Below are 27,844 nucleotides of genomic sequence, written 5' to 3' on the forward strand. Positions count from 1 at the left end.
ACTTAAGACATGCTGCTTTAATTATTTTTTTTTCTTCTCTTTCTTAATTTGACTCTCCGTTTTTGTTTTTCCCAGAGGGTCCGGAGTACGAGTACAGCGGCAGTGAGGACGAGGAAGACGAGGTCACGGAGGAGGAAGGAGAGCCCAGGTAAAACACTTTCCATCTAAACTGTTTTTCATTTGTAATTTTGAGCCGCGTTTTTATTACGGGCGTCAGATTATCGCGTTAATTGCGATTGATTAATTCATTAGTCCGGTCCATATTTAGTCCAGTCCGTTAGTCCTGTTTTTTTTAGTCGTCCGTTTAGTTCAGTCCTGGTTTGTTTTCAGTCCTAGTCCTGGTCCTTTCAGTCCTGAGTCCTTTCAGTCCTCAGGTTAGTCCTGGTTTAGTCCTGGTCCTGATTTAGTCCTGGTTCAGTCCTGGTTTAGTCCTTTTTGTTTAGTCCTGTTTAGTCCTGGTTTCAGTCCTGGGTTAGTCCTGGTTTAGTCCTGGTTCAGTCCTTCAGTCCTGGTTTAGTCCTGGTTCGTTTTAGTCCTGGTTTTAGTCCTGTCCTGTTTTAGTCCTGGTTTAGTCCTGGTTTAGTCCTGGTTTCAGTCCTGGTTCAGTCCTGGTTTAGTCCTGGTTCAGTCCTGTTTTAGTCCTGTTTTAGTCCTGGTTCAGTCCTGGTTTAGTCCTGGTTTAGTCCTGTTTAGTCCTGTTTTAGTCCTGGTTTAGTCCTGGTTCAGTCCTGGTTCAGTCCTGGTTTAGTCCTGGTTTAGTCCTGTTTTAGTCCTGGTTTAGTCCTGGTTTAGTCCTGGTTCAGTCCTGGTTTAGTCCTGGTTTAGTCCTGGTTCAGTCCTGGTTTAGTCCTGGTTTAGTCCTGTTTCAGTCCTGGTTTAGTCCTGGTTTAGTCCTGGTTTAGTCCTGGTTTTAGTCCTGGTTCAGTCCTGGTTTAGTCCTGGTTTCAGTCCTGGTTCAGTCCTGGTTCTGGTTTAGTCCTGGTTTCAGTCCTGGTTCCAGTCCTGGTTCAGTCCTGGTTCAGTCCTGGTTTAGTCCTGGTTTTTCAGTCAGTCCTGGGTCCTGGTTAGTCCTGGTTCTGGTTTAGTCCTGGTTCAGTCCTGGTTTAGTCCTGGTTTAGTCCTGGTTTAGTCCTGGTTTTAGTCCTGGTCCTTTCAGTCCTGGTTTAGGTCCTGGTTTAGTCCTGGTTCAGTCCTGGTTTAGTCCTGGTTCAGTCCTTTCAGTCCTGGTTTAGTCCAGTCCTGGTTTAGTCCTGGTTTAGTCCTGGTTTAGTCCTGGTTTAGTCCTGGTTTAGTCCTGGTTTAGTCCTGGTTCAGTCCTGGTTTAGTCCTGGTTTAGTCCTGGTTTAGTCCTGGTTTAGTCCTGGTTCAGTCCTGTTTTAGTCCTGGTTTAGTCCTGGTTTAGTCCTGGTTTAGTCCTGGTTTAGTCCTGGTTTAGTCTGTGTATAGGATGAGTTTAATATATTCCTCCGTGTGTTACATAAGTTCCTGTGTTCGGCGTTTGGGTTAAACAGCAGATGGTCCGAGCTCCTCCCTCCTCGCGTCTGAACCGGAGCGTCGTTTGTGTGTGCGGTTCTCTTCTCTCTCTCTTCTCTCTCTTCTCTCTCTCTCTCTCTCTTCTCTCTTCTCTTCTATCGGTTTGTGTGTGTGTGTGTTTTTTTTTTTTTTTTTCATCTTCGTCTCTTCATCTTCGTCTCTCGATGTCCGCAGCTCCATCGTGAACGTTCCCGGGGAGTGGACGTTAAGGAGAGAGTTCCTCCGGCTGCAGACGGAAGACAGGAACAGAGGAGGAGACGCCCCGGGGCAGATACGACCGCAGGTGAGAGAGAGAAAGAAAAAGAGGAGGAGAGAGAGAAGAGAGAGAAGAGAGAGACGTCCCAGGGCAGATACGACCACAGGTGAGAGAGAGAAAGAAAAAGAGGAGGAGAGAGAAGAGAGAGAAAAGAGAGAGACGTCCCAGGGCAGATACGACCACAGGTGAGAGAGAGAAAGAAAAAGAGGAGGAGAGAGAAGAGAGAGAGAGACGTCCCAGGGCAGATACGACCACAGGTGAGAGAGAAGAAAGAAAAAGAAGAGGAGGAGAGAGAAGAGAGAGAGACGTCCCAGGGCAGATACGACCGCAGGTGAGAGAGAGAAAGAAAAAGAGGAGGAGAGAGAGAAGAGAGAGAGAGAGACGTCCCAGGGCAGATACGACCACAGGTGAGAGAGAGAAAGAAAAAGAAGAGGAGAGAGAGAGAAGAGAGAGAGACGTCCCAGGGCAGATACGACCACAGGTGAGAGAGAGAAAAGAAAAAGAGAGGAGGAGAGAAGAGAGAGAGAGAGACGTCCCAGGGCAGATACGACCACAGGTGAGAGAGAGAAAGAAAAGAGGAGAGAGAGAAGAGAGAAGAAGAGAGAGACGTCCCAGGGCAGATACGACCACAGGTGAGAGAGAGAAAGAAAAAGAAGGAGGAGAGAGAAGAGAGAGAGAGAGAGAGACGTCCCAGGGCAGATACGACCACAGGTGAGAGAGAGAAAGAAAAAGAGGAGGAGGAGAGAGAAGAGAGAAGAGAGAGAGACGTCCCAGGGCAGATACGACCACAGGTGAGAGAGAGAAAGAAAAAGAGGAGGAGAGAGAAGAGAGAGAGAGAGACGTCCCAGGGCAGATACGACCACAGGTGAGAGAGAGAAAGAAAAAGAAGAGGAGAGAAGAGAGAAGAGAGAGAGAGACGTCCCAGGGCAGATACGACCACAGGTGGAGAGAGAAAGAAAAAGAAGAGGAGAGAGAAGAGAGAGAGAGAGAGACGTCCCAGGGCAGATACGACCACAGGTGAGAGAGAGAAAGAAAAAGAGGAGGAGAGAGAAGAGAGAAGAGAGAGACGTCCCAGGGCAGATACGACCACAGGAGAGAGAGAAAGAAAAAGAGGAGGAGAGAAGAGAGAGAGAGACGTCCCAGGGCAGATACGACCACAGGTGAGAGAGAGAAAGAAAAAGAGGAGGAGAGAGAAGAGAGAAGAGAGAGACGTCCCAGGGCAGATACGACCACAGGTGAGAGAGAAAGAAAAAGAGGAGGAGAGAGAAGAGAGAAGAGAGAGAGACGTCCCAGGGCAGATACGACACAGGTGAGAGAGAGAAAGAGAAAGAAGAGGAGAGAGAGAGAGAGAGAAGAGAGAGAGACGTCCAGGGCAGATACGACCACAGGTGAGGGAGAGAAAGAAAAAGAGAGGGAGAGAGAAGAGAGAAGAGAGAGAGACGTCCCAGGGCAGATACGACCACAGGTGAGAGAGAGAAAGAGAAAAGAGGAGGAGAGAGAAGAGAGAGAGAGAGAGACGTCCCAGGGCAATACGACCACAGGTGAGAGAGAGAAAGAAAAAGAGGAGGAGAGAGAAGAGAGAGAGAGAGACGTCCCAGGGCAGATACGACCACAGGTGAGAGAGAGAAAGAAAAAGAGGAGGAGAGAGAGAAGAGAGAGAGACGTCCCAGGGCAGATACGACCACAGGTGAGAGAGAGAAAGAAAAAGAGGAGAGAGAGAGAAGAGAGAGAAACGTCCCAGGGCAGAACGACCCAGGTGAGAGAGAGAAAGAAAAAGAGGAGAGAGAGAGAGAAGAGAAAGAGAGAGACGTCCCAGGGCAGATACGACCACAGTGAGAGAAGAGAAAGAAAAAGAGGAGAGAGAGAAGAGAGAGAGAGAGACGTCCCAGGGCAGATACGACCACAGGTGAGAGAGAGAAAGAAAAAGAGGAGGAGAGAGAAGAGAGAGAGAGACGTCCCAGGGCAGATACGACCACAGGAGAGAGAGAAAGAAAAAGAGGAGGAGAGAAGAGAGAGAGAGACGTCCCAGGGCAGATACGACCACAGGTGAGAGAGAGAAAGAAAAAGAGGAGGAGAGAGAAGAGAGAAGAGAGAGACGTCCCAGGGCAGATACGACCACAGGTGAGAGAGAGAAAGAAAAAGAGGAGGAGAGAGAAGAGAGAAGAGAGAGAGACGTCCCAGGGCAGATACGACCACAGGTGAGAGAGAGAAAGAAAAGAAGAAGAGGAGAGAGAAGAAGAAGAGAGAGAGAGACGTCCCAGGGCAGATACGACCACAGGTGAGAGAGAGAAAGAAAAAGAGGAGGAGAGAGAGAGAGAGAGAGACGTCCCAGGGCAGATACGACCACAGGTGAGAGAGAGAAAGAAAAAGAGGAGGAGAGAGAAGAGAGAGAGAGACGTCCCAGGGCAGATACGACCACAGGTGAGAGAGAGAAAGAAAAAGAGAGAGAGAGAGAGAAGAGAGAAGAGAGAGAGACGTCCCAGGGCAGATACGACCACAGGTGAGAGAGAGAAAGAAAAAGAGGAGGAGAGAGAAGAGAGAGAGAGAGAGACGTCCCAGGGCAGATTACGACCACAGGTGAGAGAGAGAAAGAAAAAGAGGAGGAGGAGAGAGAGAGAGAGAGAGACGTCCCAGGGCAGATACGACCACAGGTGAGAGAGAGAAAGAAAAAGAGGAGAGAGAGAGAAGAGAGAGAGACGTCCCAGGGCAGATACGACCACAGGTGAGAGAGAGAAAGAAAAAGAAGAGGAGAGAGAAGAGAGAAGAGAGAGAGAGACGTCCCAGGGCAGATACGACCACAGGTGAGAGAGAGAAAGAAAAAGAGGAGGAGAGAGAGAAGAGAGAGAGACGTCCCAGGGCAGATACGACCACAGGTGAGAGAGAGAAAGAAAAAGAGGAGGAGGAGAGAGAGAAGAGAGAGAGACGTCCCAGGGCAGATACGACCACAGGTGAGAGAGAGAAAGAAAAAGAGGAGGAGAGAAGAGAGAGAGAGAGACGTCCCAGGGCAGATACGACCACAGGTGAGAGAGAGAAAGAAAAAGAGGAGGAGAGAGAAGAGAGAGAGAGACGTCCCAGGGCAGATACGACCACAGGTGAGAGAGAGAAGAAAGAGGAGGAGGAGAGAGAAGAGAGAGAGACGTCCCAGGGCAGATACGACCACAGGTGAGAGAGAGAAAGAAAAAGAGGAGGAAGAGAGAAGAGAGAGAAAAGAGAGAGACGTCCCAGGGCAGATACGACCACAGGTGAGAGAGAGAAAGAAAAAGAGGAGGAGAGAGAGAAGAGAGAGAGAGACGTCCCAGGGCAGATACGACCACAGGTGAGAGAGAGAAGAAAAGAGGAGGAGAGAAGAGAGAGAGAGACGTCCAGGGCAGATACGACCACAGGTGAGAGAGAGAAAGAAAAAGAAGAGGAGAGAGAGAGAAGAGAGAGAGACGTCCCAGGGCAGATACGACCACAGGTGAGAGAGAGAAAGAAAAAGAGGAGGAGAGAGAAGAGAGAGAGAGAGACGTCCCAGGGCAGATACGACCACAGGTGAGAGAGAGAAAAGAAAAAAGGAGGAGAGAGAGAAGAGAGAGAGAGAGACGTCCCAGGGCAGATACGACCACAGGTGAGAGAGAGAAAGAAAAGAAGAGGAGAGAGAAGAGAGAGAGAGAGAGAGACGTCCCAGGGCAGATACGACCACAGGTGAGAGAGAGAAAGAAAAAGAGGAGGAGAGAGAAGAGAGAGAGAGAGACGTCCCAGGGGCAGATACGACCACAAGGTGAGAGAGAGAAAAGAAAAAGAGGAGGAGAGAGAGAGAGAGAGAGAGAGAGACGTCCCAGGGCAGATACGACCACAGGTGAGAGAGAGAGAAAGAAAAAGAGGAGGAGAGAGAGAAGAAGAGAGAGAGAGACGTCCCAGGGCAGATACGACCACAGGTGAGAGAGAGAAAGAAAAAAGAGGAGAGAGGAGAGAGAGAGAGAGAGAGAGACGTCCCAGGGCAGATACGACCACAGGTGAAGAGAGAGAAAGAAAAAGAGAGGAGGAGAGAGAAGAGAGAGAGAGAGACGTCCCAGGGCAGATACGACCACAGGTGAGAGAGAGAAAGAAAAAGAGGAGGAGAGAGAGAGAGAGAGAGAGACGTCCAGGGCAGATAACGACCACAGGTGAGAGAGAGAAAGAAAAAGAGAGGAGAGAGAAGAGAGAGAGAGAGAGACGTCCCAGGGCAGATACGACCACAGGTGAGAGAGAGAAAGAAAAAGAGGAGGAGAGAGAAGAAGAGAGAGAGACGTCCCAGGGCAGATACGACCACAGGTGAGAGAGAGAAAGAAAAAGAGGAGGAGAGAGAGAAGAGAGAGAGAGAGACGTCCCAGGGCAGATACGACCACAGGTGAGAGAGAGAAAGAAAAAGAGGAGGAGGAGAGAGAAGAGAGAGAGACGTCCCAGGGCAGATACGACCACAGGTGAGAGAGAGAAAGAAAAAGAGAGGAGAGAGAAGAGAGAGAGAGAGAGACGTCCCAGGGCAGATACGACCACAGGTGAGAGAGAGAAAGAAAAGAGGAGGAGAGAGAAGAGAGAGAGAGAGAGACGTCCCAGGGCAGATACGACCACAGGTGAGAGAGAGAGAAAGAAAAGAGGAGGAGAGAGAAGAGAGGAGAGAGACGTCCCAGGGCAGATACGACCACAGTGAGAGAGAGAAAGAAAAAGAGAGAGAGAGAGAGAGAGAGAGAGACGTCCCAGGGCAGATACGACCACAGGTGAGAGAGAGAAAGAAAAGAGGAGGAGAGAGAAGAGAGAGAGAGAGACGTCCCAGGGCAGATACGACCACAGGTGAGAGAGAGAAAGAAAAAGAGGAGGAGAGAGAAGAGAGAGAGAGACGTCCCAGGGCAGATACGACCACAGGTGAGAGAGAGAAAGAAAAGAGGAGGAAGAGAGAAGAGAGAGAGAGAGACGTCCCAGGGCATACGACCACAGGTGAGAGAGAAAGAAAAAGAGGAGGGAGAGAGAGAAGAGAGAGAGAGAGACGTCCAGGGCAGATACGACCACAGGTGAGAGAGAGAAGAAAAAGGAAAGGAGAGAGAAGAGAGAGAGAGAGAGGAGACGTCCCAGGGGCAAGATACGCCACAGGTGAGAGAGAGAAAGAAAAGAAGAGGAGAGAGAGAGAGAAGAGAGAGAGACGCCAGGGCAGATACGACCACAGTGAGAGAGAGAAAGAAAAAGAGGAGGAGAGAGAGAGAGAGAGAGAGACGTCCAGGGCAGATACGACCACAGTGAGAGAGAGAAAAGAAAGAAGAGGAGGAGAGAAGAGAGAGAAGAGACGTCCCAGGGCAGATACGCACCACAGGTGAGAGAGAGAAAGAAAAAGAGGAGAAGAGAGAAGAGAGAAACGTCCCAGGGCAGATACGACCGAGGTGAGAGAGAGAAAGAAAAAGAAGAGGAGAGAGAAGAGAGAAGAGAGAGAGACGTCCCAGGGCAGATACGACCAAGGTGAGAGAGAGAAAGAAAAAGAAGAGGAGAGAGAAGAGAGAAGAGAGAGAGACGTCCCAGGGCAGATACGACCACAGTGAGAGAGAGAAAGAAAAAGAAGAGGAGAGAGAAGAGAGAAGAGAGAGAGAGATTTGATTTTTAACAGACCTTTATTGTGTCTGTCAAAAAACATTTACACTAAATTGCATCCACACCTCGTCCTATTTACATAAAAATATTGACATTACATACACATACTATTTACACTATTTACACTATTTACAAAAACCTCCTTTACAGAGGCCAACACCCCCCCAAAGCCCCAGCGCTCCTCAAATCCTTCCTCAGATCTGACTTTTTTGGCGACGGTGGTTTTGTGATGCAAATGTGTCACTCTTTTGAACACATATTGCTTTGAGAAGAAAAACGCTTTAGTATACAGTCCCCACACAACTTGCCGAACTACTTTCCTCAGCACCAAAACCGGTCACGATCTCGGCTCACCGGGCGCTTTCGGGGGGTAAGTCAGTGTTGATGCGCGACACTGCTCACGGGGATGACACACAGATTCATGTCAAAAATCCTGAACTATCCCTTTAAAGGTTGTATGGAGGATTTTTTTTTTAGTTTCAAACTGTCAGTGAAAGATTAAAATACCATTACAGAGACGCAGCAGCTTTTGTAATTATGATGAACCAAAAAAAAAAAAAGAATGAAAATCTATCAACTGTGACGTGTTGAGGCCAGATAAACATCAGCCAATAGAAAACGAGGCTCCCTCATTTTCTATTGGCTGTTGGGTTGTCAATCAAACTCCCTAGTGTAACTGACTCGTCGGAGCGCGGGGATTACGTGGTTTACGCAGCGGTTCTTAGAGGCTTTTTCGAACTGTCGCTTCGTCGCATTTCGCACAAAGTTTGTCGCGACGGCGGACGAGATCCCACGACCGGTTCGCCGCAAAAGAAAGTCCGTTTTTGAGGTCGCGAAAGAAGAAGAGAAGAGGAAAAGGAGCAAAGCCAAACTGAGGTGATTCTTGGAGATCTCGTCCAGCGATGGCGCGACCGAAGCAGACGGAGGGTCCAAAAAATGACTCGTCGGTCGCTGAATTACTTCTAGACAGGAAACTTCAACAGTAATTCTGAACGCGCACAAGGACTGTCGCTGTATTTCTCTTCCCTTAAAAAAATCCTCTGTACAACCTTTAACATTTCCTTGGACACAGAGCTGTGTTGTTTATGTCGTTGTCTTGACTTTGGTTAAGTTATTTTGAAAGGGCATCGGAAGTTTATTTTGACACCGCGTGATTATTCCCCTGATAAAAACCTTGGAGACGCTCGTTGGACGTGCGTATGACACTGTCGGTGTCACGGTCAGACCGGTTAAAATGGAAGTCTAGAGCTGCGCGTCTGCTGCTCGTGTGCTGTGCTACTGCGCTTACGTCCCGTTGCGCTTTGGTGTGAATTGGGGTTGAGTCCCCGCACAAAGTCAAACAGAGTGAAATTCTTCGAGGCAATGTTCTTCAGAGAGAAAGTAAATATAATCTATGAGGACATGTGTGTTTTATTCCCTCTGTATGAAGTGTGTTTGTCTTTGTGCAGGTGCAGAGACAGGAGCAGGAGAGATACAAACAGCAGCTGGCCTCAGAGAAAGAGAGACGACTCCAGCAGCAACAGGAGCAAAGACACCGGATACAAGAGGTACGACTGAAAAAGAGAGAGAAACGAGGACAGGAGAGGTCCGAGGAGGGATGGAGTCCGGAGGAATAAAGCTGCGTTCAGACGGCGGTGTCAAAAAGACGCGCCGGATGCCTCTAGTTTGACGCCTTTGCATTTGAGTTCAGACTCCCCTGATGCGCGTTTTGGACGAACAGGAGAAAAAATCCTCTAGGGAGTGGGAGTCCTCTAGGGAGTGACGTTAGTATATTTATGACATAAAAACCATCAAGAGGCGATCGGCTCGGCGGCTGCAACGTAAACACACTTTTGGTCAAAAGTTCTAGAACACCGTCATTTTTCCAGTTATTTTTTGCAATTCAAGTCGTGCAAGTCCAATGAAGAGCTTGAAATGTACAAAGGTAAAAACTGAACAGACAATGGTTAAAAAAACAGATAAAAGAGGTCCTGGTCAAACAGAAGTAAACAACAAGGCCAAAACTTCAAGTTAATGCATCTGATATAAAACAGTATTGAACAGATACATATGTGCTCTAGTTTATCAAACTGTTCACCTTTTTTCTGTTCCATTTTTGGTTCTAAAGTTCCATATGTTTTAAACAGACCATGTATGAAACATGGAACAAAAATTTTATTTCCAAATTTCAAAGACCCAAAAATCCTTTAAATAAATGGATGTATTTCATCATATCTTGTGTTATTCCATCTTTGAACTGTTGATGAAGGGACATGATTTAAAAAAAAAATTAAATTTAAAATGATAAAAATGTTCTTGGAAGGACTGACATATTTTATAGAAATAGTTTCATTTCATTTTGAAGTAATATTAAAATATTCAGAAGAAAAAAGCAACAAATGATGTAAAATCCTGCACCTTCTACTTGTTTGTACAATTTTCCCTCGTTACTTTCCCTCCGTTACCATGAACTTTCTTAAAAAAAATCTCATGAGTCAAAAAGTCTGAGGTTTTTCAACCTAATCTTGTACCATATGGTAGAAAACTATATGAAGCAAATATTCAAACCAGTTTGTTAAGGATATGTAAGTGAGAACCAAGAGTTATCACTGTTTTGGATTTATTGACCAAAAAGTGCTGCATATTTCATTCCCTCCGTTACCGACATGAGTTTTTAAAATTTTTTGTCAACAACTTGAAAGAATCTCACAGGTTTAACTTGACCCTGTTGGAGTGTAACTCTTTCCTACATTCTGATACTTTACTTATTTCAATAGTTCCTCTAGTTTCTGAATAAGAGACATTTGAATGTAAAAAATCTGCCCCTGTTTCCTCCGTTAACACTTGACCAGACCCAAGAACAAAACAGAAATACAAGCTCTGCCAAAACTACCTCAGGAAATAAGAACAAGATGGTAAAACTTGAAAACCTGGAGTGTCCAGCAGCAGCAGCAGCAGCAGCAGCAGCACAGTGTCCAGACTTAAACCCCGTGGAGCTGGTTTGGGATGAACTGGACAGAAGAGCGAAGTGACTGACAAGTGCCACACATTTATGGAAACTTCTGCATAGGGATGGGCATTCGATGAAATTTTCTTAATCGATCATCGGAAGAATTTACGTTTTTATATTAAAATGATCATCATTATTATTACTATCTGCACTAATCTGCATAAATAAATTCAACTTTACGACATATAAACCGTAACGACTCTAGAGCCACATCAGCCCGTTTGACATTATAATGTGTTTAATTCAGTGCAGTGATGCGGTCGCTGTATCGGACCGTTGTGGTGAAGAGGAGCTGAGCCGAAAGGCGAAGCTCTCGATTTACCGTCAGTCTTCGTTCCTACTCTCACCTCTGGTCATGACTCTGGGTAGTGACCGAAAGGACAAGATCACGGATACAAGCGCTTGAAATGAGTTTCCTCCGCAGGGTGTCTGGGCGTCTCCCTTAGAGACAGGGTGAGGAGCTCAGTCACACGGGAGGAGCTCGGAGTAGAGCCGCTGCTCCTCCACGTCGAGAGGAGCCAGTTGAGGCTCGGCATCTGTTCCGGATGCCTCCTGGACGCCTCCCTCGGGAGGTGTTCCGGGCATGTCCCACCGGGAGGAGGCCCCGGGGAAGACCCAGGACACACTGGAGGACTATGTCTCTGGGCTGGCCTGGGAACACCTCGGGATTCCCCCGGAGGAGCTGGAGGACGTGTCTGGGGTGAAGGAAGTCTGGGAGTCCCTGCTTAGACTGCTGCCCCCGCGACCCGGCCCCGGATAAGCGGACGAAAATGGATGGATGTGTTTAATTCAGTTTTGTTCAAATCTCACAGAAACGAAACTTAAAACTGCATCACTAATTTACATAAACTAAGTGAAGATAAAACTCCAGCTCTTGTGTCGCTGATGTGGTTCAATTTCTGTTGGATTAAAAGACATGACTCAGGTGAATACAGGTCAGTGTGACCAGATTTGTGTTTGTCAAAACCAGGACAGCGTACGGGGGAGGGGGCGGGCCTCGTCATCCACATTGAGCGACTCTCACCTGGTAAAACTTTTTTCCCACTGGACACAGAAACATATGTGCTGCTTTATACACTGTGCACATGGACTCACACTTGTCCCAACGCAACGGAAAGTGTGGAATTTCTTGTCCAAATCATCGTTAAATCCACATTTGTTCTTTGTTGCAGACTGACTGACTGTTTGTGTTTGTGTCTCGCTCCTTCTGATGCAGAGACACATGTACACACCTGTTTGGTCACGACACACACAGCAACATACATTCAGTTTGTCGATTAAAATGAACGTAATCGATGAAATTCTTAATGATCAATTATCGATTAATCGACTAATCATGCCCATCCCTACTTCTGCACAATATGTGATTTGTGTTGTAAAAAGAACGAGTCACGAGTGTGTTCAGCTGTTCTTCTCCCAAAGGTGGACACACACGTCAATCAAACGTTTTGAATGCGCTTTGGTCAAAACTAAAGAATAAAAAACTGGAACCTTGATGTGAATGGTTGCAGCTGTTACATAAGTGTGCTGCATTAGTAACGCCGCTCCCCGGTCCCTCCTCTTTCCTCTAAATGAATCATGACGTCTCTCTCTCTCTCCTCCTCTCGCCGTCTTCAGCAGCAGAGGCGGCAGCTCCAGGAGTCGGGCTTCCAGTGGGCGGAGCTACAGGAGATCCTGCTCCAGGACCAAGACCCGGGACCGAACCAGAACCAGAACCGGACGGAACCCAAACCGGACCAGCTGAACCGCGGTGACTGGAGACAGGTCAGAGAGCTGAGGAGGTTTTGTGAATATTTTAGAGTCGGAGCGAAACCTGGACCAAACTGGGAACAAGCGGTAAAGCTGCACTGTGTAACTTTTCGGTTGTGGGGTCCGTCACCTGTTTGTTTCTATGGATACGTCATTTCTCCGGCTGTAATATTCCACAGCGTGACATTAAACTGTTCTTCTACCTTATATTTGTTCAATTACAGGTGGTTTAATAAATCAAAAATACCCGGAAAAACAGACATTCTGTCCGTGAGCGGGGTCGCCTCTCCACAGACCTGACCCGGAACTTGGTCTGGTTTGGTCTCCCTGAAGATAGAAAAGTTTAACGCGATAACATGCCACATTTACATGATTTGTTTTTTTGTTTTTTTTTGACTATTCCAGGTCACTCTGGTTCTGGAAGTAAATTTTCTGCTAATTTTCTCATTAGACTTTTCGACAATGTTTAATTTATTTATTTATTATTTTTTTTGTATTTCAATTTTAATTAATTTTCATTTTTTTTAAGTATTATTATTATTTTTTTGATTTATATTGTTTTGTTTTATTTTATTTATTTATTTATTTATTTTATTTATTATTATTATTATTTTTTTTATATATTAAAGGTGCATTGTGTAACGTTTCTGGTGAAGGATCCATCAGACGCTTTTCTCCATGGTGATGCTGTTGCTTTGTCTGGAATGTTTCGCAGTACGGCATTAAACCTTTCTATCTTCACGGAGACCAAAGCAGACCAAGTTACAGGCCAGGTCTGTGGAGAGGCGATCCCGCTCACAGTCAGATTTTTTTTTCAGTTTTTTGAGATATTTTTGAGCTTTAAAACCACCTGTAAATGAACAAATGTAAAGTAGAGCTGTTTAAAGTCACACTGCGGAACATTCCAGGTAAATCAATGTAAAAATTAAATGAGATCTGGCTGTAATATTAATATTTTAAGACTTTTTACGTAAATTGTCTTCTCGGAAAATGTTTGACCTTTGACCAGATCTTAATCTGCTGTCCAGGAGTCCCAGTCCAGGTCTAAACCAGGTCTAAACCAGGTCTAAACCAAGTCTTTAATATATTAAACCAGTGGCTCCCAAACTTTCACACCAAGTACCAAATAAAGATCTGAAAAGGACTATTCCAGGTCACTCTGGTTCTGGAAGTTAATTTTCCGCTCATTTTCTCATTAGACTTTTCGACAATGTTTAATTTATTTTTATTATTATTTTTTTTATTTCAATTTTAATTTGTTTAAAAAAAAAAAAGTATTATTATTATTTTTTTTTTTATATTGTTTTGTTTTATTTTATTTTATTTATTTTTATTTATTATTATTATTATTTTTTTAATATATATTAAAGGTGCATTGTGTAACGTTTCTGGTGAAGGATCCATCAGACGCTTTTCTCCGTGGTGATGCTGTTGCTTTGTCTGGAATGTTTCACAGTACGGCATTAAACCTTTCTATCTTCACGGAGACCAAAGCTACAGGCCAGGTCTGTGGAGAGGCGATCCCGCTCACAGGCAGAATGTTTTTTTTTTCAGTTTTTCTAGGTATTTTTGAGCTTTAAAACCACCTGTAAATGAATAAATGTAAAGTTGAGCTGTTTAATGTCACACTGCGGAACATTCAGGCAGAGCAGTGACGTATCCATAGAAACGAGCAGGAGACGAACCCCTAACTCAAAAAAAAAGTAATCTCCGCACACCTTCACTTAGAATCATTTGGATGATTACAGATTACATACACACCAAAATGTAGTTTGTAACATAATCCATTAAATTACTTAAAGTGAGTAATGTAATCTGATTACTTTGGATTACTTGATTTGCTGTAGAGAAACAAAGACGAGGAAATCTTCACATAAGAAGTTTTGTCTGATAAAAGAAAATAAAAAGTCCAGACTTTACTGAACCAAATTAAAAAATATTATTGATAGAAGAAGAAGAAACACGTCCACACAGCAGGATTTAGTCCTGTTAAATCCTGTTTGAGTCCTGGTTTGGACCTGGTTTGGACCTGGTTTTAGACCTGGTTTGGTCCTGGTTTAGTCCTGGTTTAGTCCTGGTTTAAACTTGGTTTGGACCTGGTTTAGACCTGGTTTAGACCTGGTTTAGACCTGGTTTTAGACCTGGTTTTAGACCTGGTTTTAGACCTGGCTTTAGACCTGGTTTAGACCTGGTTTGGACTTGGTTTTAGACCTGGTTTAGTCCTGGTTTAGTTCTGATTTAGACTTGGTTTAGACCTGATTTAGACCTGGTTTTAGACCTGGTTTAGTCCTCCTTTAAACCTGGTTTGGACCTGGTTTGGACCTGGTTTTAGACCTGGTTTAAACTTGGTTTGGACCTGGTTTAGACCTGGTTTAGACCTGGTTTGGACCTGGTTTTAGACCTGGTTTAGACCTGGTTTGGACTTGGTTTTAGACCTGGTTTTAGACCTGGTTTAGACCTGGTTTGGACTTGGTTTTAGACCTGGTTTAGTCCTGGTTTAGTTCTGATTTAGACTTGGTTTGAACCTGGTTTTAGACCTGGTTTAGTCCTGGTTTTAGACCTGGTTTAGTCCTGGTTTAGACCTGGTTTAGTCCTGGTTTAGTCCTGGTTTAGTCCTGGTTTAGTCCTGGTTTTAGACCTGGTTTAGACCTGGTTTTAAACCTGTCTTAGACCTGGTTTTAGACCTGGTTTAGACCTGGTTTAGTCCTGGTTTAGTCCTGGTTTTAGACCTGGTTTAGACCTGGTTTTAAACCTGTCTTAGACCTGGTTTTAGACCTGGTTTAGACCTGGTTTTAGACCTGGTTTAGTTCTGATTTAGACCTGGTTTAGTGTCCAACAATAAGTGGAATTACGGGGGGAAAAAAAGGGATTTAGCCCAAAATGTGAAAACAGTAAAATCCCTCTGTGTAATCCATTTACTTCAACAAAGTAACTGTAATCCAATTCCCACTCACTGAAACAGTAACTGTAACTGAATACAGTTACTCATCATTTGTACTCTGATTACTCTGGTCCCCGACAGACGAACAATAAGAGTTGGAATGAAACAAAACGCAGCTCCAGGTCTGTTTTTTTGACGAGGAAACGACATTAGAACAAGACTTAAAGAGGCGGTTCTGTGCGATGGAGGATTTTTTATATGAATATTTAACGTAATTTCGTGTCATTTTGAACATTTTAAACGTCAGATTCTGAAGTTTTGTGTTTAAACCTCATACTGAAAAAGTGTCTCTGCTGGTGGAGATGGACTGAAGTTATAATTGAACAAGTGAAGCGTCTCTTCTGTTTGAGCAGCAGATTAAAAGTGATGAGACCCAAAGTTCATTTTTATGATTTGAAAAGTTTGGTCTTTGTTTAAAATAATTAAGTCCACAGACTGACCGGGAGGTTTGAGACGGAGCCGGAGTGCCCCTGTCCGACCACGAGGAGAAACAGGACTACAACCAGGGCAGGACTAAAAGGCAGGTAAAGCAGGACTAAAACAGGACTACAACAACAGGACTAAACCAGGACCAGGACTAAGGACCAGGACTAAAAGGACAGGACTAAAAGGCAGGCAGGACTAAACAGGACTAAACAGGACTAAAGCAGGACTAAAGCAGGAACAGGACTAAAACAGGACTAAAAGGACAGGACTAAAACAGGACTAAAACAGGACTAAACAGGACTACAGGACTAAAAGGCAGGCAGGACTAAACAGGACTAAAAGGCAGGAAACAGGACTAAACTAAACAGGACTAAACCAGGACTAAAGCAGGACTAAAGCAGGACTAAAACAGGACTAAAGCAGGACAGGACTAAAAGGCAGGAAAACAGGACTAAAACAGGCAGGACTAAACAGGACCAGGCAGGACTAAACAGGACTAAAGGCAGGACTAAACAGGACTAAAGCAGGACTAAAAGGAAACAGGACTAAAGCAGGACTAAAAGCAGGCAGGACTAAACGCAGGACTAAAGCAGGACTAAAACAGGACTAAACAGGACTAAACAGGACTAAAACAGGACTAAAAGGACAGGACTAAAGACAGGGCAGGACTAAAACAGGACTAAAACAGGACGAAAACAGGACTAAAAGCAGGACTAAAACAGGACGAAAACAGGACTAAAGCAGGACTAAAACAGGACTAAAGCAGGACTAAACCCAGGACTAAACCAGGAATAAACCAAATCTAAACCAGGTCTAAATCAGGGTCTAAAGTCCTGGTGTGACCACGATTTAGTTCTGGTTCAGTACAGGTGTAGTCTTAGTTTAGTTCTAGTTTAGTCCTAGTGTAGTCCTGATGTAGTCCTGATGTAGTTCTGGTTCAGTCCTGGTTTAGACCTGGTTTAGACCTGGTTTAGTCCTGGTTTAGACCTGGTTTAGACCTGGTTTAGTCCTGGTTTAGTCCTGGTTTAGTAAAATGTATTTCTAATCAGAGCTGATCTCGTTCAGATTTTTGTATCTGGATTTTTTATTTTTATTTTTTTACACTTTTGACATGTTTGAAAACCACGGGCAGCTTCATTTTGTGGATCTGTTCTCATCACCTTCAGACCAGGAGCTTCCATCTTAAGCTTCGTTAACTCTGAATTCACGTGTTTTTAATTACGACGAGCGTTTGGATCATTATAATCCACTTTTAAGGCGATGGGAGGAAGAGGAGAAAAAGGTAAAGATGGATTAAAGTCACGACACGGAGATGTTCAGGGACTTGAGATAGTTATAAAAAGGATAGAATAGTCTAGTTTATTCCCTGTTTAGACCTGGTTTAGTCCTGATTTAGTCCTGGTTTAGTTCTGATTTAGACTTGGTTTGAACCTGGTTTTAAACCTGGTTTAGTCCTGGTTTAAACCTGGTTTAGTCCTGGTTTAGACCTGGTTTAGACCTGGTTTAGTCCTGCTTTAGACCTGGTTTAGACCTGGTTCAGTCCTGGTTTAGTCCTGGTTTGGTCCTGGTTTAGTTCTAGTTTAGTCCTGGTTTAGTCCTGGTTTAAACCTGGTTTAGTCCTGGTTTAGTCCTGGTTTGGACCTGGTTTAGACCTGGTTTAGACCTGGTTTAGACCTGGTTTAGACCTGGTTTAGTGCTGGTTTGGTCCTGGTTTAGTTCTAGTTTAGTCCTGGTTTAGTTCTAGTTTAGTCCTGGTTTAGTCCTGGTTTAGACCTGGTTTAGTCCTGGTTTAGTCCTGGTTTAGACCTGGTTTAGACCTGGTTTAAACCTGGTTTAAACCTGGTTTAAACCTGGTTTAGACCTGGTTTAGACCTGGTTTAGACCTGGTTTAGACCTGGTTTAGTGCTGGTTTGGTCCTGGTTTAGTTCTAGTTTAGTCCTGGTTTAGTTCTAGTTTAGTCCTGGTTTAGTCCTGGTTTAGTTCTGGTTTAGACCTGGTTTAGTCCTGGTTTAGACCTGGTTTAGACCTGTTTAGACCTGGTTTAAACCTGGTTTAGTCCTGGTTTAGACCTGGTTTAGTCCTGGTTTAGTCCTGGTTTAGTCCTGGTTTAGACCTGGTTTAGACCTGGTTTAAACCTGGTTTAGTCCTGGTTTAGTCCTGGTTTAGACCTGGTTTAAACCTGGTTTAGTCCTGGTTTAGACCTGGTTTAACCTGGTTTAAACCTGGTTTAGTCCTGGTTTAGTCCTGGTTTAGTTCTAGTTTAGTCCTGGTTTAGTTCTGGTTTAGACCTGGTTTAGTTCTGGTTTAGACCTGGTTTTGACCTGGTTTAAACCTGGTTTAGTTCTGGTTTAGTCCTGGTTTAGTTCTCGTTTAATTTTGGTTTAGTCCTGGTTTAGTTCTAGTTTAAACCTGGTTTATTCCTGGTTTAGTCCTGGTTTAAACCTGGTTTTAGTCCTGGTTTAGTCCTGGTTTAAACCTGGTTTATTCCTGGTTTAGTCTTGTGTTTTTGTTTTTTTTTTAGCTAATTTTATTTTAGTATTTATTATTTGTGTTTATATTTTAATGTGCAACAGCTGATGTAAAATTTAAGACTTTCATAGATTTTTAAAAATTAATTATTTAGTTATTTTTCTCGCGACGAGTGAAATTTTCAGAATCAAATCCAAAGGAGGTCGTTATGAAATATGCAAACTTCGGGGCGTCTGCTTCTTTAATATTTTACTTTCGCCTCAAAATGACCATCGACAAACCGTTAAAGCGCACCTCTGTGTTTTTACACGTCGCGCTCGGCTTTCGGCTGCGGAACCACGTCAATTTAAGACGAAAATTCTGCGTTTTTATCTGTAATTTTGATGTAATTTTGATGCGTGAGTGCGTGTTTTAATCATGAGCTTGGTGTTTTGAGCAGGACAGAGACAGAGACAGACAGAGGAGCGGAGACGTTCTGGTGAAACCGCTCGACTCTGCGCACGAACAGGTAAACGACATTTACACTGTTTTTTTGTTTTAATATATATACACACTAGTTTTGATTTGATTTGACCAGAATTTCAAAATAAAAAACTAAGGAAAATTGTGTGAACATGTGAGTCAGTTTGGTCACATTTTCTTTGTGTTTTGTTTTTTCTAAAGCAGATTTTACTTAAAGTTTGTATAGAGGATTTTTTTTAAGGAACAAGAAATACAGCGACAGTCCTTTTTCAAATGTTGTTCACGCGTGACACCACCGTCCTCCTCCACAGCTCCCGCCCCTTTACTCTAGAAATCACATGTTTACAGCCGGTGTGTGTTCAGAAATACTGTTGAAGTGACCTGTCGAGAAATAATTTAACGATCAACACGTCATTCGTCTGCTTCAGTCGCGCCATCGCTAGAAGGAATCTCCAAGAATCACCCCAGTTTGACTTCGCTCCTTTTCCCCTTCTCTTCTTCTTTCGGCGACCTCAAAAACGGACTTTCTTTTGCGGCGAACCGGTGGTGGATTCTCGTCCGCCGTCGCGACAAACTTTGTGCGAATTGCGAGGAAGCGACAGTTTTAAAAAAGACTCTTAAGAACCGCTGCGTAAACCACGTAATCCCAGCGCGCCGAGAGTCAGAGACACTAGAAACATAGGGAGTTTGATTGACAACCTGACAGCCAATAGAAAATGAGGCAGCCTTGTTTTCTATTGGCTGATGTTTATCTGGCCTCACGACGTCCACAGTTGATAGATTTTCATTCTTTTTTTTGTGGTCATCATAATTACAAGGCTGCTGCGTCTCTGTAATGGTATTTTAAACTTTCACTGACAAACTGAAACAAAACAAAAAATCCTCCATGCAACCTTTAAACAAATGACAGTTTTTGTCTCTTTTTACTGTCGGCAGGATCAGATTGGTCAAAAATAGAGACTCTGGGACATTTCTTGTGTAAAACTGGGACAAATCAGTGGTTTTGTATAAATCTGCTGGGACAGGGACTGCACTCCAGGTTTTATAGAAAACGTCCCCATGGTTGTTTAGTTTAGTGATTATCATTGTCGTTGTGTTTATACTTTTGCAGCTGATGTCGTCAATATTCTCTGGGGATGTGATGCCAACTGGTGGCACTGCTCTGTCTGAGGCTTTAATCTGACTTTTGTTTTAACATTTGGACCAGAAAGAGCAGACTTACCTGAACTACAACAGAAGAGCGAGTTTAGTCCAGATGTGTCCTGTGTCCACGCACACACGTGTACCACGCGGATTCACTGTAAACGTCTGAAGTGACACGTAGGGTTGGGCAGTGTCCAAAGTTTGATACCGTGAAACTGTCTCAGGATTTGACCGGGGTGTACAGTATTACCATATTACCAAAATGTTTTAGTGCGACATTGGTAAGTGAAGCCGCAGTGCTGTATGATCTATGTGTATGACCCGCAGACTTAAAAGTTACACGTCCATCCTCTGTCGCAGAAAGAATATATTCCACTGAAAAAACATATATTCCACTGAAAAAACATATATTCCACTGAAAAAACATATATTCCACTGAAAAAACATATATTCCACTGAGTCGTGTCCTTTAATCCGACAGAGGCTGAACCACATCATCAGCAGAAGAAGTGATCTGTTTTTATCAGCGCGAACAGTTCATGTAAATTAGCCATGTGGTTTTAAGTTTTGTTTCTGTAAAACGTAAACAAATGTGCGCCTGAAGCCAGAATGCTGCCAAATTGTAGAAGTATTAGTATTTTTGGTGGGGACCGACTCACTTGCAGCCGGACTTGCTCGTCTTGTCTTGGTTTCTCTTATGAGCGTCGTCTCCCCAAGAAACATTATAGACACTATTGGTTTTAAATTGTAAACATGACACTGAAAATACAACCACACATTCATTTGTGCTGAGCAAACACATTTAGATATCAATAAATTAGAATATTATATGAGGTCTTATGTGCTGCAGATTTTTTTATTGGAAACGAAACTGATACCGTTGGTATTTTTTGATGCACGTCCTGCAGTACTTACTATGTCCTGCAGTACTTTACATGTTAGTACTGCAGTTACTGCATGTGTAGTCCTGCAGTACTTTACTGTACTGTACTGTACTTGTAGTACTGCAGTAGTACTGCACGTGTACTGTGTACGTGCAGTGCTGCAGTACTTACTGCATGTGTAGTACTGCAGTACTTTACTGCTACGTGTAGTACTGTAGTACTGCAGTACTTTACTGTGCAGTACTGCAGTTTTACTGCTTTACTGCATGTGTAGTACTGCAGTACTTTACTGCATGTGTAGTACTGCAGTACTTTACTGCATGTGTAGTACTGTACTTTACTTACTGTAGTACTGCAGTACTTTACTGTGTTGTACTGTTAACTTTACTGTGTGTTGCAGTACTTGTATTAAACTGTGTGAATGTGGGTACGTTGAAGTTGTGATCCAAGCGAGAAACGGTTAAACGATTAAACGTTTTGTGGTAACGTAACGATAAACTTGCACATAAGCTTTGGTTGTTTGGATGGAAATTGAAAACTTTGGGTGAACGCCAGACTTTTTTGACTGGTTCTGGAATAGACCCCGGTTTAGTCCTGGTTGAGTCGCTTCATGGTTAAACGATGTTAGTCCTGGTAAGTCAGTCTGGTTTTCCTGGTTCAGTCCTGGTTAGTCCTGACGTCCTGGTTCAGTCCTGGTTTAGTCCTGGTTAGTCCTGGTTCAGTCCTTCAGTCTGGTTTTAGTCCCTGGTTTAGTCCTGGTTCAGTCCTGGTTCAGTCCTTTCAGTCCTGGTTTCTGGTTTAGTCCTGGTTTAGTCCTGGTTCAGTCCTGGTTCAGTCCTGGTTCAGTCCTGGTTTAGTCCTGGTTCAGTCCTGGTTCAGTCCTGGTTTAGTCCCAGTTCAGTCCGGTTTAGTCCGGTTCAGTCCTGGTTTCAGTCCTGGGTTAGTCCTGGTTTCAGTCTGGTTCAGTCCTGGTTCAGTCCTGGTGGTTCAGTCCTGGTTCAGTCCTGGTTCAGTCCTGGTTTCAGTCCTGGTTCAGTCTGGTTTAGTCCTGGTTCAGTCCTGGTTTTCCTGGTTCCTGGTTCTGGTTTAGTCCTGGTTTAGTCCTGGTTTGTTTCTCGTTTAAGTCCTGGTTCAGTCCTGGTTAGTCCTGGTTCAGTCCTGGTTCAGTCCTGGTTCAGTCCTGGTTCAGTCCTGGTTTAGTCCTGGTTCAGATTGCAGCTGTCAGTCATTATGTTCTCTCGCTCGTGTGTTTACGAGCGTCTCAAACAGACTCCGTTCATGTGCAGTGAGTGTGAGTCTGGTTTCCATGGCGACGGGTTTGTTTACCTGTCTTTGTTTACAATAACACGCTGCTTTTCTGAGTCTCCATTGTTCCCAGTTCATCCTGACAGAAGAGCCACTGGTGCTCAAATAACTCCAGAGATATTTTGTTTTTCTGTGTTCAGACTCCATCAGGTCTGGACTCACTGACCCGCTGTTCCCCGGCAGCCATCTTAATGTGAGAGTCCTCGGTTAGACCTGGTTTAGTTCCAGTTTAGTCCTTGTTTAGACCTGGTTTAGTCCCGGTGTAGTCCTTGTTTAGGTACTCGTTTAGTCCTGGTTTATTCCTCGTTTAGTCCTGTTTAGGTACTCGTTTAGTCCTGGTTTATTCCTCGTTTAGTCCTGGTTTAGTCCTGGTTTATTCCTTGTTTAGTCCTTGTTTAGTCCTGGTTTAGTCCTGGTTTAGTCCTCGTTTAGTCCCGGTTTAGTCCTGGATTAGTCTTTGCTTAATCCTCGTTTAGTCCTGGTGTAGTCCTGTTTTAGTCCTGGTTTAGTCCTGGTTTAGTTCCAGTTTAGTTCTCGGTTTAGTCCTTGTTTAGTCCTGGTTTAGTTCTTGTTTAGTCCTTGTTTAGTCCTGAATTAGTCCTTGTTTAATCCTGGTTTAGTCCTGATGTAGACCTGTTTTAATCCTGGTTTAGTCCTGGATTAGTCCTTGTTTAATCCTCATTTAGTCCCGGTTTAGTCCTTGTTTAGTCCTCGTTTAGTCCCGTTTTTTTTTTCAGTTTAGTTCCGGTTTAGTCCTTGTTTCGTCCTGGTTTAGTCCCGGTTTAGTCCCGGTTTAGTCCTCATTTAGTCCACATTTAGTCCCGGTTTAGTTCTGGTTTAGTCCTCGTTTAGTCCACATTTAGTTCCGGTTTTAGTTCTGGTTTAGTTCCGGTTTAGTCCTTGTTTAGTCCCGGTTTAGTCCACGTTTAGTCCCGGTTTAGTTCGGTTTAGTCCTCGTTTAGTCCCGTTTTTTTTTTCAGTTTAGTTCCGGTTTAGTCCTTGTTTAGTCCTGGTTTAGTCCACATTTAAGTCCCGGTTTTAGTTCTGGTTTAGTTCCGGTTTAGTCCTTGTTTAATCCTCGTTTAGTCCTGGTGTAGTCCTGCTTTAGTCCTGTTTTAGTCCCGGTTTAGTCCTTGTTTAGTCTGTTTTAGTCCTGGTTTAGTCCTAATTTTGACCTGGTTAAGACTTGGTATATTTATTATTTATTTTTTAATTTTATTCTTTTTTATTAGATTGTATTTTGTTTGTTTTTGTCTTATAATAAAGTATTTTTTATCACTACGTGTAGTTCTTCCCGGTGCCTCATAACGAGGAGATTCCTGGTTCGGTTTCTTGTTGAGTGAGTTTGTTGATTTCCCGTGGAGAGTAGGACATTTGTAATAAAAAAATTAAGACAAAAAAGTTGTGGAAAAATGTTATTTGTGGTCAATTATCAATCCATGAATCAAACTTTATTTACAGAGGGCTTTTCATGCAACAACTTCAACACAAAATGCAAATTAATACACTCATTTTGTTTCAGAAATGTTGCCGTGTGCTTTATAAACCTCCAGTGTTTTCTGCTTGTTTATATGATACGACGGAGAATAAGGGTCAGATAAAAAAAAAAAAAAAGATGCTGGCGCTACGAGAATAAAGTCGTAACATTTGGACATTAAAGTCGTAATATTATGAGAATGAAGTCGTAATAAAATCAAAGTCAAAGTGAAAAATGCGGCAGAAGAAGAAACTTGTTTTTAATGTAAAACTAAAAATAAGAAAACGAACAACAATTTTCTTCATTATTTGCGCCTCCGGACTGAACCAGGACTGAACCAGGACTGAACCAGGACTAAACCAGGACTAAAGCAGGACTGAACCAGGACTAAACCAGGACTAAAGCAAGACTGAACCAGGACTAAGCAGGACTAAACCAGGACTGAACCAGGACTAAAACCAGGACTAAACCAGGACTAAAGCAGGACTAAACCAGGACTAAACCAGGACTAAACCAGGACTAAAGCAGGACTAAACCAGGACTAAACCAGGACTGAACCAGGACTAAACCAGGACTGAACCAGGACTAAAGCAGGACTGAACCAGGACTAAACCAGGACTGAACCAGGACTAAACCAGGACTGAACCAGGACTAAACCAGGACTAAACCAGGACTGAACCAGGACTAAAGCAGGACTGAACCAGGACTGAACCAGGACTAAAAGACAGGACTGAACCGGAGACTGAGACCAGGACTAAACCAGGAACTGAGACAAGGACTGAACCAGGACCATTTTCCAGTGACTTAAACCAGGACTAAACTAGGACTAAACCGTTTTCAGTCCTGGTCTGGTCCCGGCCTCAGTCCTGGTCTGGTCTCGGTCTCAATCCTGGTCTTTCTGGTTTGGTTCTGGACTTGATTTAGTCCTGATTCAGTCCTTGTTCAGTCGAGTGAACGAAAGATACACGGATTTTTCTCCTTTACAAAATTCTCCAAATTCTCCATTCTCCACTCGGTCAGAGTTTCTGAGCAGCCGATTTTCTCCTAATATTATGACTTTATTTTGACTACGACTTTATTCTCATAAAATTACGACTTTATTCTCATAAAATTACGACTTTATTCTCATAAAATTACGACTTTAATGTCAAAATGTTACGACTTTTTTTTTTATCTGACCCTTATACTCGTCGTAATTTGACACTTTCATCATTGCTTTTTTTCAGTTTTGTTTTGTGTTTTGTTTATTTTTTTTGCTCTCTGCGCTGTGTCGTCTGCCGTCCGTCCGCTCTCGCCTGCTTCCCGTGCGGCTTCAGAGATGCGCCCCGCTCCAGCCTAAGCTCCAGCCTCCTCCCCAGGGCAAAGCTCAGGCCGTGCCCCAGCACCAGCAGCCTTCGGCGGGCAGACGCTCCCACCGCACCCTGCCCAAGGACCAGACCACGCTGCTCTCCCTGCAACACGACCACAAGGACCGGGCCAGGGACCAGAGCCGGGCCAGGGACCAGACCAGGGACCAGGCCAGGGACGCGACCGGGGACCAGACCAGGGACCAGACTAGAGACACGACCAGGGACCAGACCAGAAACCAGACTAGAGACCAGACGCGGACTAAGGATGTAGCGGCCGCTGCTGTGCCCAGCGCTCCAGCTCTGCCTGTGGCTCGCTCTCTGAACCAGCAGCGCTTCGTGGTAACCTGCTCTGCTTCTCTTTCTGCTGTTCTGTTCTTGTTTTTTAAATGCTTTAGATTTAAACGTTTTTCTCTCAAGACGCGCAAAAACCTTAAAGGACGCAGCGCACGACAGGAGAATTTGACCGATTTTGGCTGCGATTTGCTTCTCCCTGAGTTCAGCTGCAGTTCTCGTTCAGTCCTCGTTTACTCTTGGTGAAGTCCTGGTTTAGTCCTGGTTTAGTCCTGGTTTAGTCCTGGTTTAGTCCTGGTTTAGTCCTGGTTTAGTCCTGGTTTAGACCTGGTTTAGTCCTGGTTTAGTCCTGGTTTAGACCTGGTTTAGTCCTGGTTTAGTCCTGTGTTTAGTCCCTGGTTTAGTCCTGGTGTAGTCCTGGTTTAGACCTGGTTTAGTCCTGGTTTAGTCCTGGTTTAGTCCTGGTTTAGTCCTGGTGTAGTGGTGTAGTCCTGGTTTAGACCTGGTGTAGTCCTGGTTTAGTCCTGGTGGTCCTGGTTTAGTCCTGGTTTAGTCCTGGTTTTAGTCCTGGTTTAGACCTGGTTTAGTCCTGGTTTAGAGTCCTGGTTTAGTCCTGGTTTAGTCCTGGTTTAGTCCTGGTTTAGACCTGGTTAGTCCTGGTTTAGACCTGGTTTAGTCCTGGTTTAGTCCTGGTTTTAGTCCTGGTTTAGTCCTGGTTTAGTCCTGTAGTCCTGGTTTAGTCCTGTAGTCCTGGTTTAGTCCTGGTTTAGTCCTGGTTTAGTCCTGGTTTAGTCCTGGTGTAGTCCTGGATTAGACCGGTGTAGTCCTGGTTTAGTTCCTGGTTTAGACCTGGTTTAGACCTGATTAGTCCTGGTGTAGTCCTGGTTTAGACCTGATGTAGTCCTGGTTTAGACCTGGCTGGTTTAGTTTCCTGGTTTAGTCCTGGTTTAGTCCTGTTTAGTGGTTTAGACCTGGTTTAGTTTCCTGGTTTAGTAGTCCTGGTTTACTGGTTTAGACCTGGTGTAGTCCTGGTTTATGTTTAGTCCTGGTTGTAGTCCTGGTTTAGTAGTCCTGGTTTAGTGTAGTCCTGGTTTAGAGTCCTGGTCCTTTAGTCCTGGTTTAGTCCTGGTTTAGTCCTGGTTTAGTCCTGGTTTAGACCTGGTTTAGTCCTGTTTAGTTGTAGTCCTGGTTTTAGTTTAGTCCTGTTTAGTCCTGGTTTAGTCCTGGTTAGTCCTGGTTTGGTTTAGTCCCTGTAGTGTTTAGTCCTGGTTTAGTCCTGGGTGGTTACCTGGTTCTGGTTTAGTCCTGGTTTAGTCCTGGTTTAGTTTACCTGGTTTGTAGTCCTGGTGTAGTCCTGGTTTGACCTGTGTAGTCCTGGTTTAGAGTCCTGGTGTAGTCCTGGTTTAGACCTGGTTTAGAGTCCTGGTAGTCCTGGTTAGTCCTGGTTAGTCCTGGTCCTGGTTTAGACCTGGTTTAGTCCTGTTTAGTCCTGGTTTAGACCTGGTTTAGTCCTGGTTTAGACCTGGTTTAGTCCTGGTTAGTCCTGGTTTAGTCCTGGTTTAGTCCTGGTGTTAGTCCTGGTTTAGTCCTGGTTTAGTCCTGGTTAGTCCTGGGTTTAGACCTGGTGTAGTCCTGGTTTAGTCCTGGTGTAGTCCTGGTTAGACCTGGTGGTTTAGACCTGGTTTACCTGGTTTAGTTTAGTCCTGGTTTAGTCCTGGTTTAGTCCTGGTTTAGTCCTGGTTTACCTGGTTTAGTCCTGGTTTAGTCCTGGTTTAGACCTGGTTTAGTCCTCCTGGTTTAGTCCTGGTTTAGTCCTGGTTTAGTCCTGGTTTAGAACCTGGTTTAGTCCTGGTTTAGTCCTGGTTTAGTCCTGGTTTAACCTGGTTTAGTCCTGGTTTAGTTTAGTCCTGGTTTAGTCCTGGTTTAGTCCTGGTTTAGTCCTGGTTTAGTCCTGGTTTAGTCCTGGTTTAGTCCTGGTTTAGTCCTGGTTTAGTCCTGGTTTAGTCCTGGTTTAGTCCTGTTTAGTCCTGTTTAGTCCTGGTTTAGTCCTGGTTTAATCCTGGTTTAGTCCTGGTTTAGTCCTGTTTAGTCCGGTTTAGTTGGTTTAGTCCTGGTTTAGTCCTGTTTAGTCCTGGTTTAGACCTGGTTTAGTCCTGGTTTAGTAGTCCTGGTTTAGTCCTGGTTTAGTCCTGGTTTAGTCCTGGGTTTAGTCCTGGTTTAGTCCTGGTTTAGTCCTGGTTTAGTCCTGGTTTAGTAGACCTGGTTTAGTCCTGTTTAGTCCTGGTTTAGTCCTGGTTTAGTCCTGTTTGTCCTGTTTAGTCCTGGTTTTAGTCCTGGTTTAGTCCTGGTTTAGTCCTGGTTTAGTCCTGGTTTAGTCCTGGTTTAGTCCTGAGTATCAGAACGACGCCATCACAGCCTGTCAGATTTATATCCTCTGGTCCATGGACACATCCTGCTGCTCAGAGATTTAAAATCTCATCATCTCCTCGTGTTTGTGGTGTTGTGCTTCTAAGTCGACGTTCAGTCTGCAGGGTTTAACGCTCAATTCAGATTTTTTTGTGAAAATCCGATGTTTTTTCGAGGTCGTTCACATTTCCAGTTAAATGTGACTTGTATGTGACTCCAGTGTGAACGTTAAACAGCCCAAAAGTGTCCCACATGTGACACTGGAGACACGACGACGTCAACCGCAGCGAGCGTCTCTGTGTTTACAGAAGTTGTCCAAACATGGACGCAGCATCGAGCACCTGGAGATTTTAAAGTTCCTCTCGTACCGGAGCCAGAACATGAACAACTTACTTGTTTTAAGGAGGAGATTGAGAAGGAGAAGGACGAGGTTTTTGGTCGTGGTGTTTTGTGGTGAGTGGTGATGTGCTTCACTTCAGTCACACTCAGTTCATTAACAATTTTCTCCTACTTCAGCGCAGAATAGTGACGTTTGTGTCTTGTTGATAACGTGTAGGTGGATGAATGCA

At 44.3% G+C, this 27,844-nt stretch overlaps 1 protein-coding gene across 3 annotated transcripts in view; it reads left to right on the forward strand.

Moving 5' to 3' along the window:
- Positions 1-27,844, forward strand: part of si:zfos-2326c3.2 (mitogen-activated protein kinase kinase kinase kinase 4) — an 87,400-nt gene that overhangs the window by 17,048 nt on the left and 42,508 nt on the right. The window contains exons 7-12 of one of the 3 annotated variants that reach the window (XM_055159463.1): positions 76-148; positions 1,708-1,816; positions 8,833-8,931; positions 11,991-12,137; positions 18,398-18,466; positions 24,546-24,917. In XM_055159463.1, the coding sequence (XP_055015438.1) occupies positions 76-148; positions 1,708-1,816; positions 8,833-8,931; positions 11,991-12,137; positions 18,398-18,466; positions 24,546-24,917 (869 nt within the window). The remainder of the gene's footprint in view (positions 1-75; positions 149-1,707; positions 1,817-8,832; positions 8,932-11,990; positions 12,138-18,397; positions 18,467-24,545; positions 24,918-27,844) is intronic. The other 2 variants (XM_055159464.1, XM_055159465.1) reach the window with 2 other exon arrangements.

Source organism: Boleophthalmus pectinirostris, unplaced genomic scaffold, assembly GCF_026225935.1.
Source record: "Boleophthalmus pectinirostris isolate CB_2022bp ecotype Guang Dong unplaced genomic scaffold, ASM2622593v1 HiC_scaffold_23, whole genome shotgun sequence".
NCBI classification, from domain to species: domain Eukaryota; kingdom Metazoa; phylum Chordata; class Actinopteri; order Gobiiformes; family Gobiidae; genus Boleophthalmus; species Boleophthalmus pectinirostris.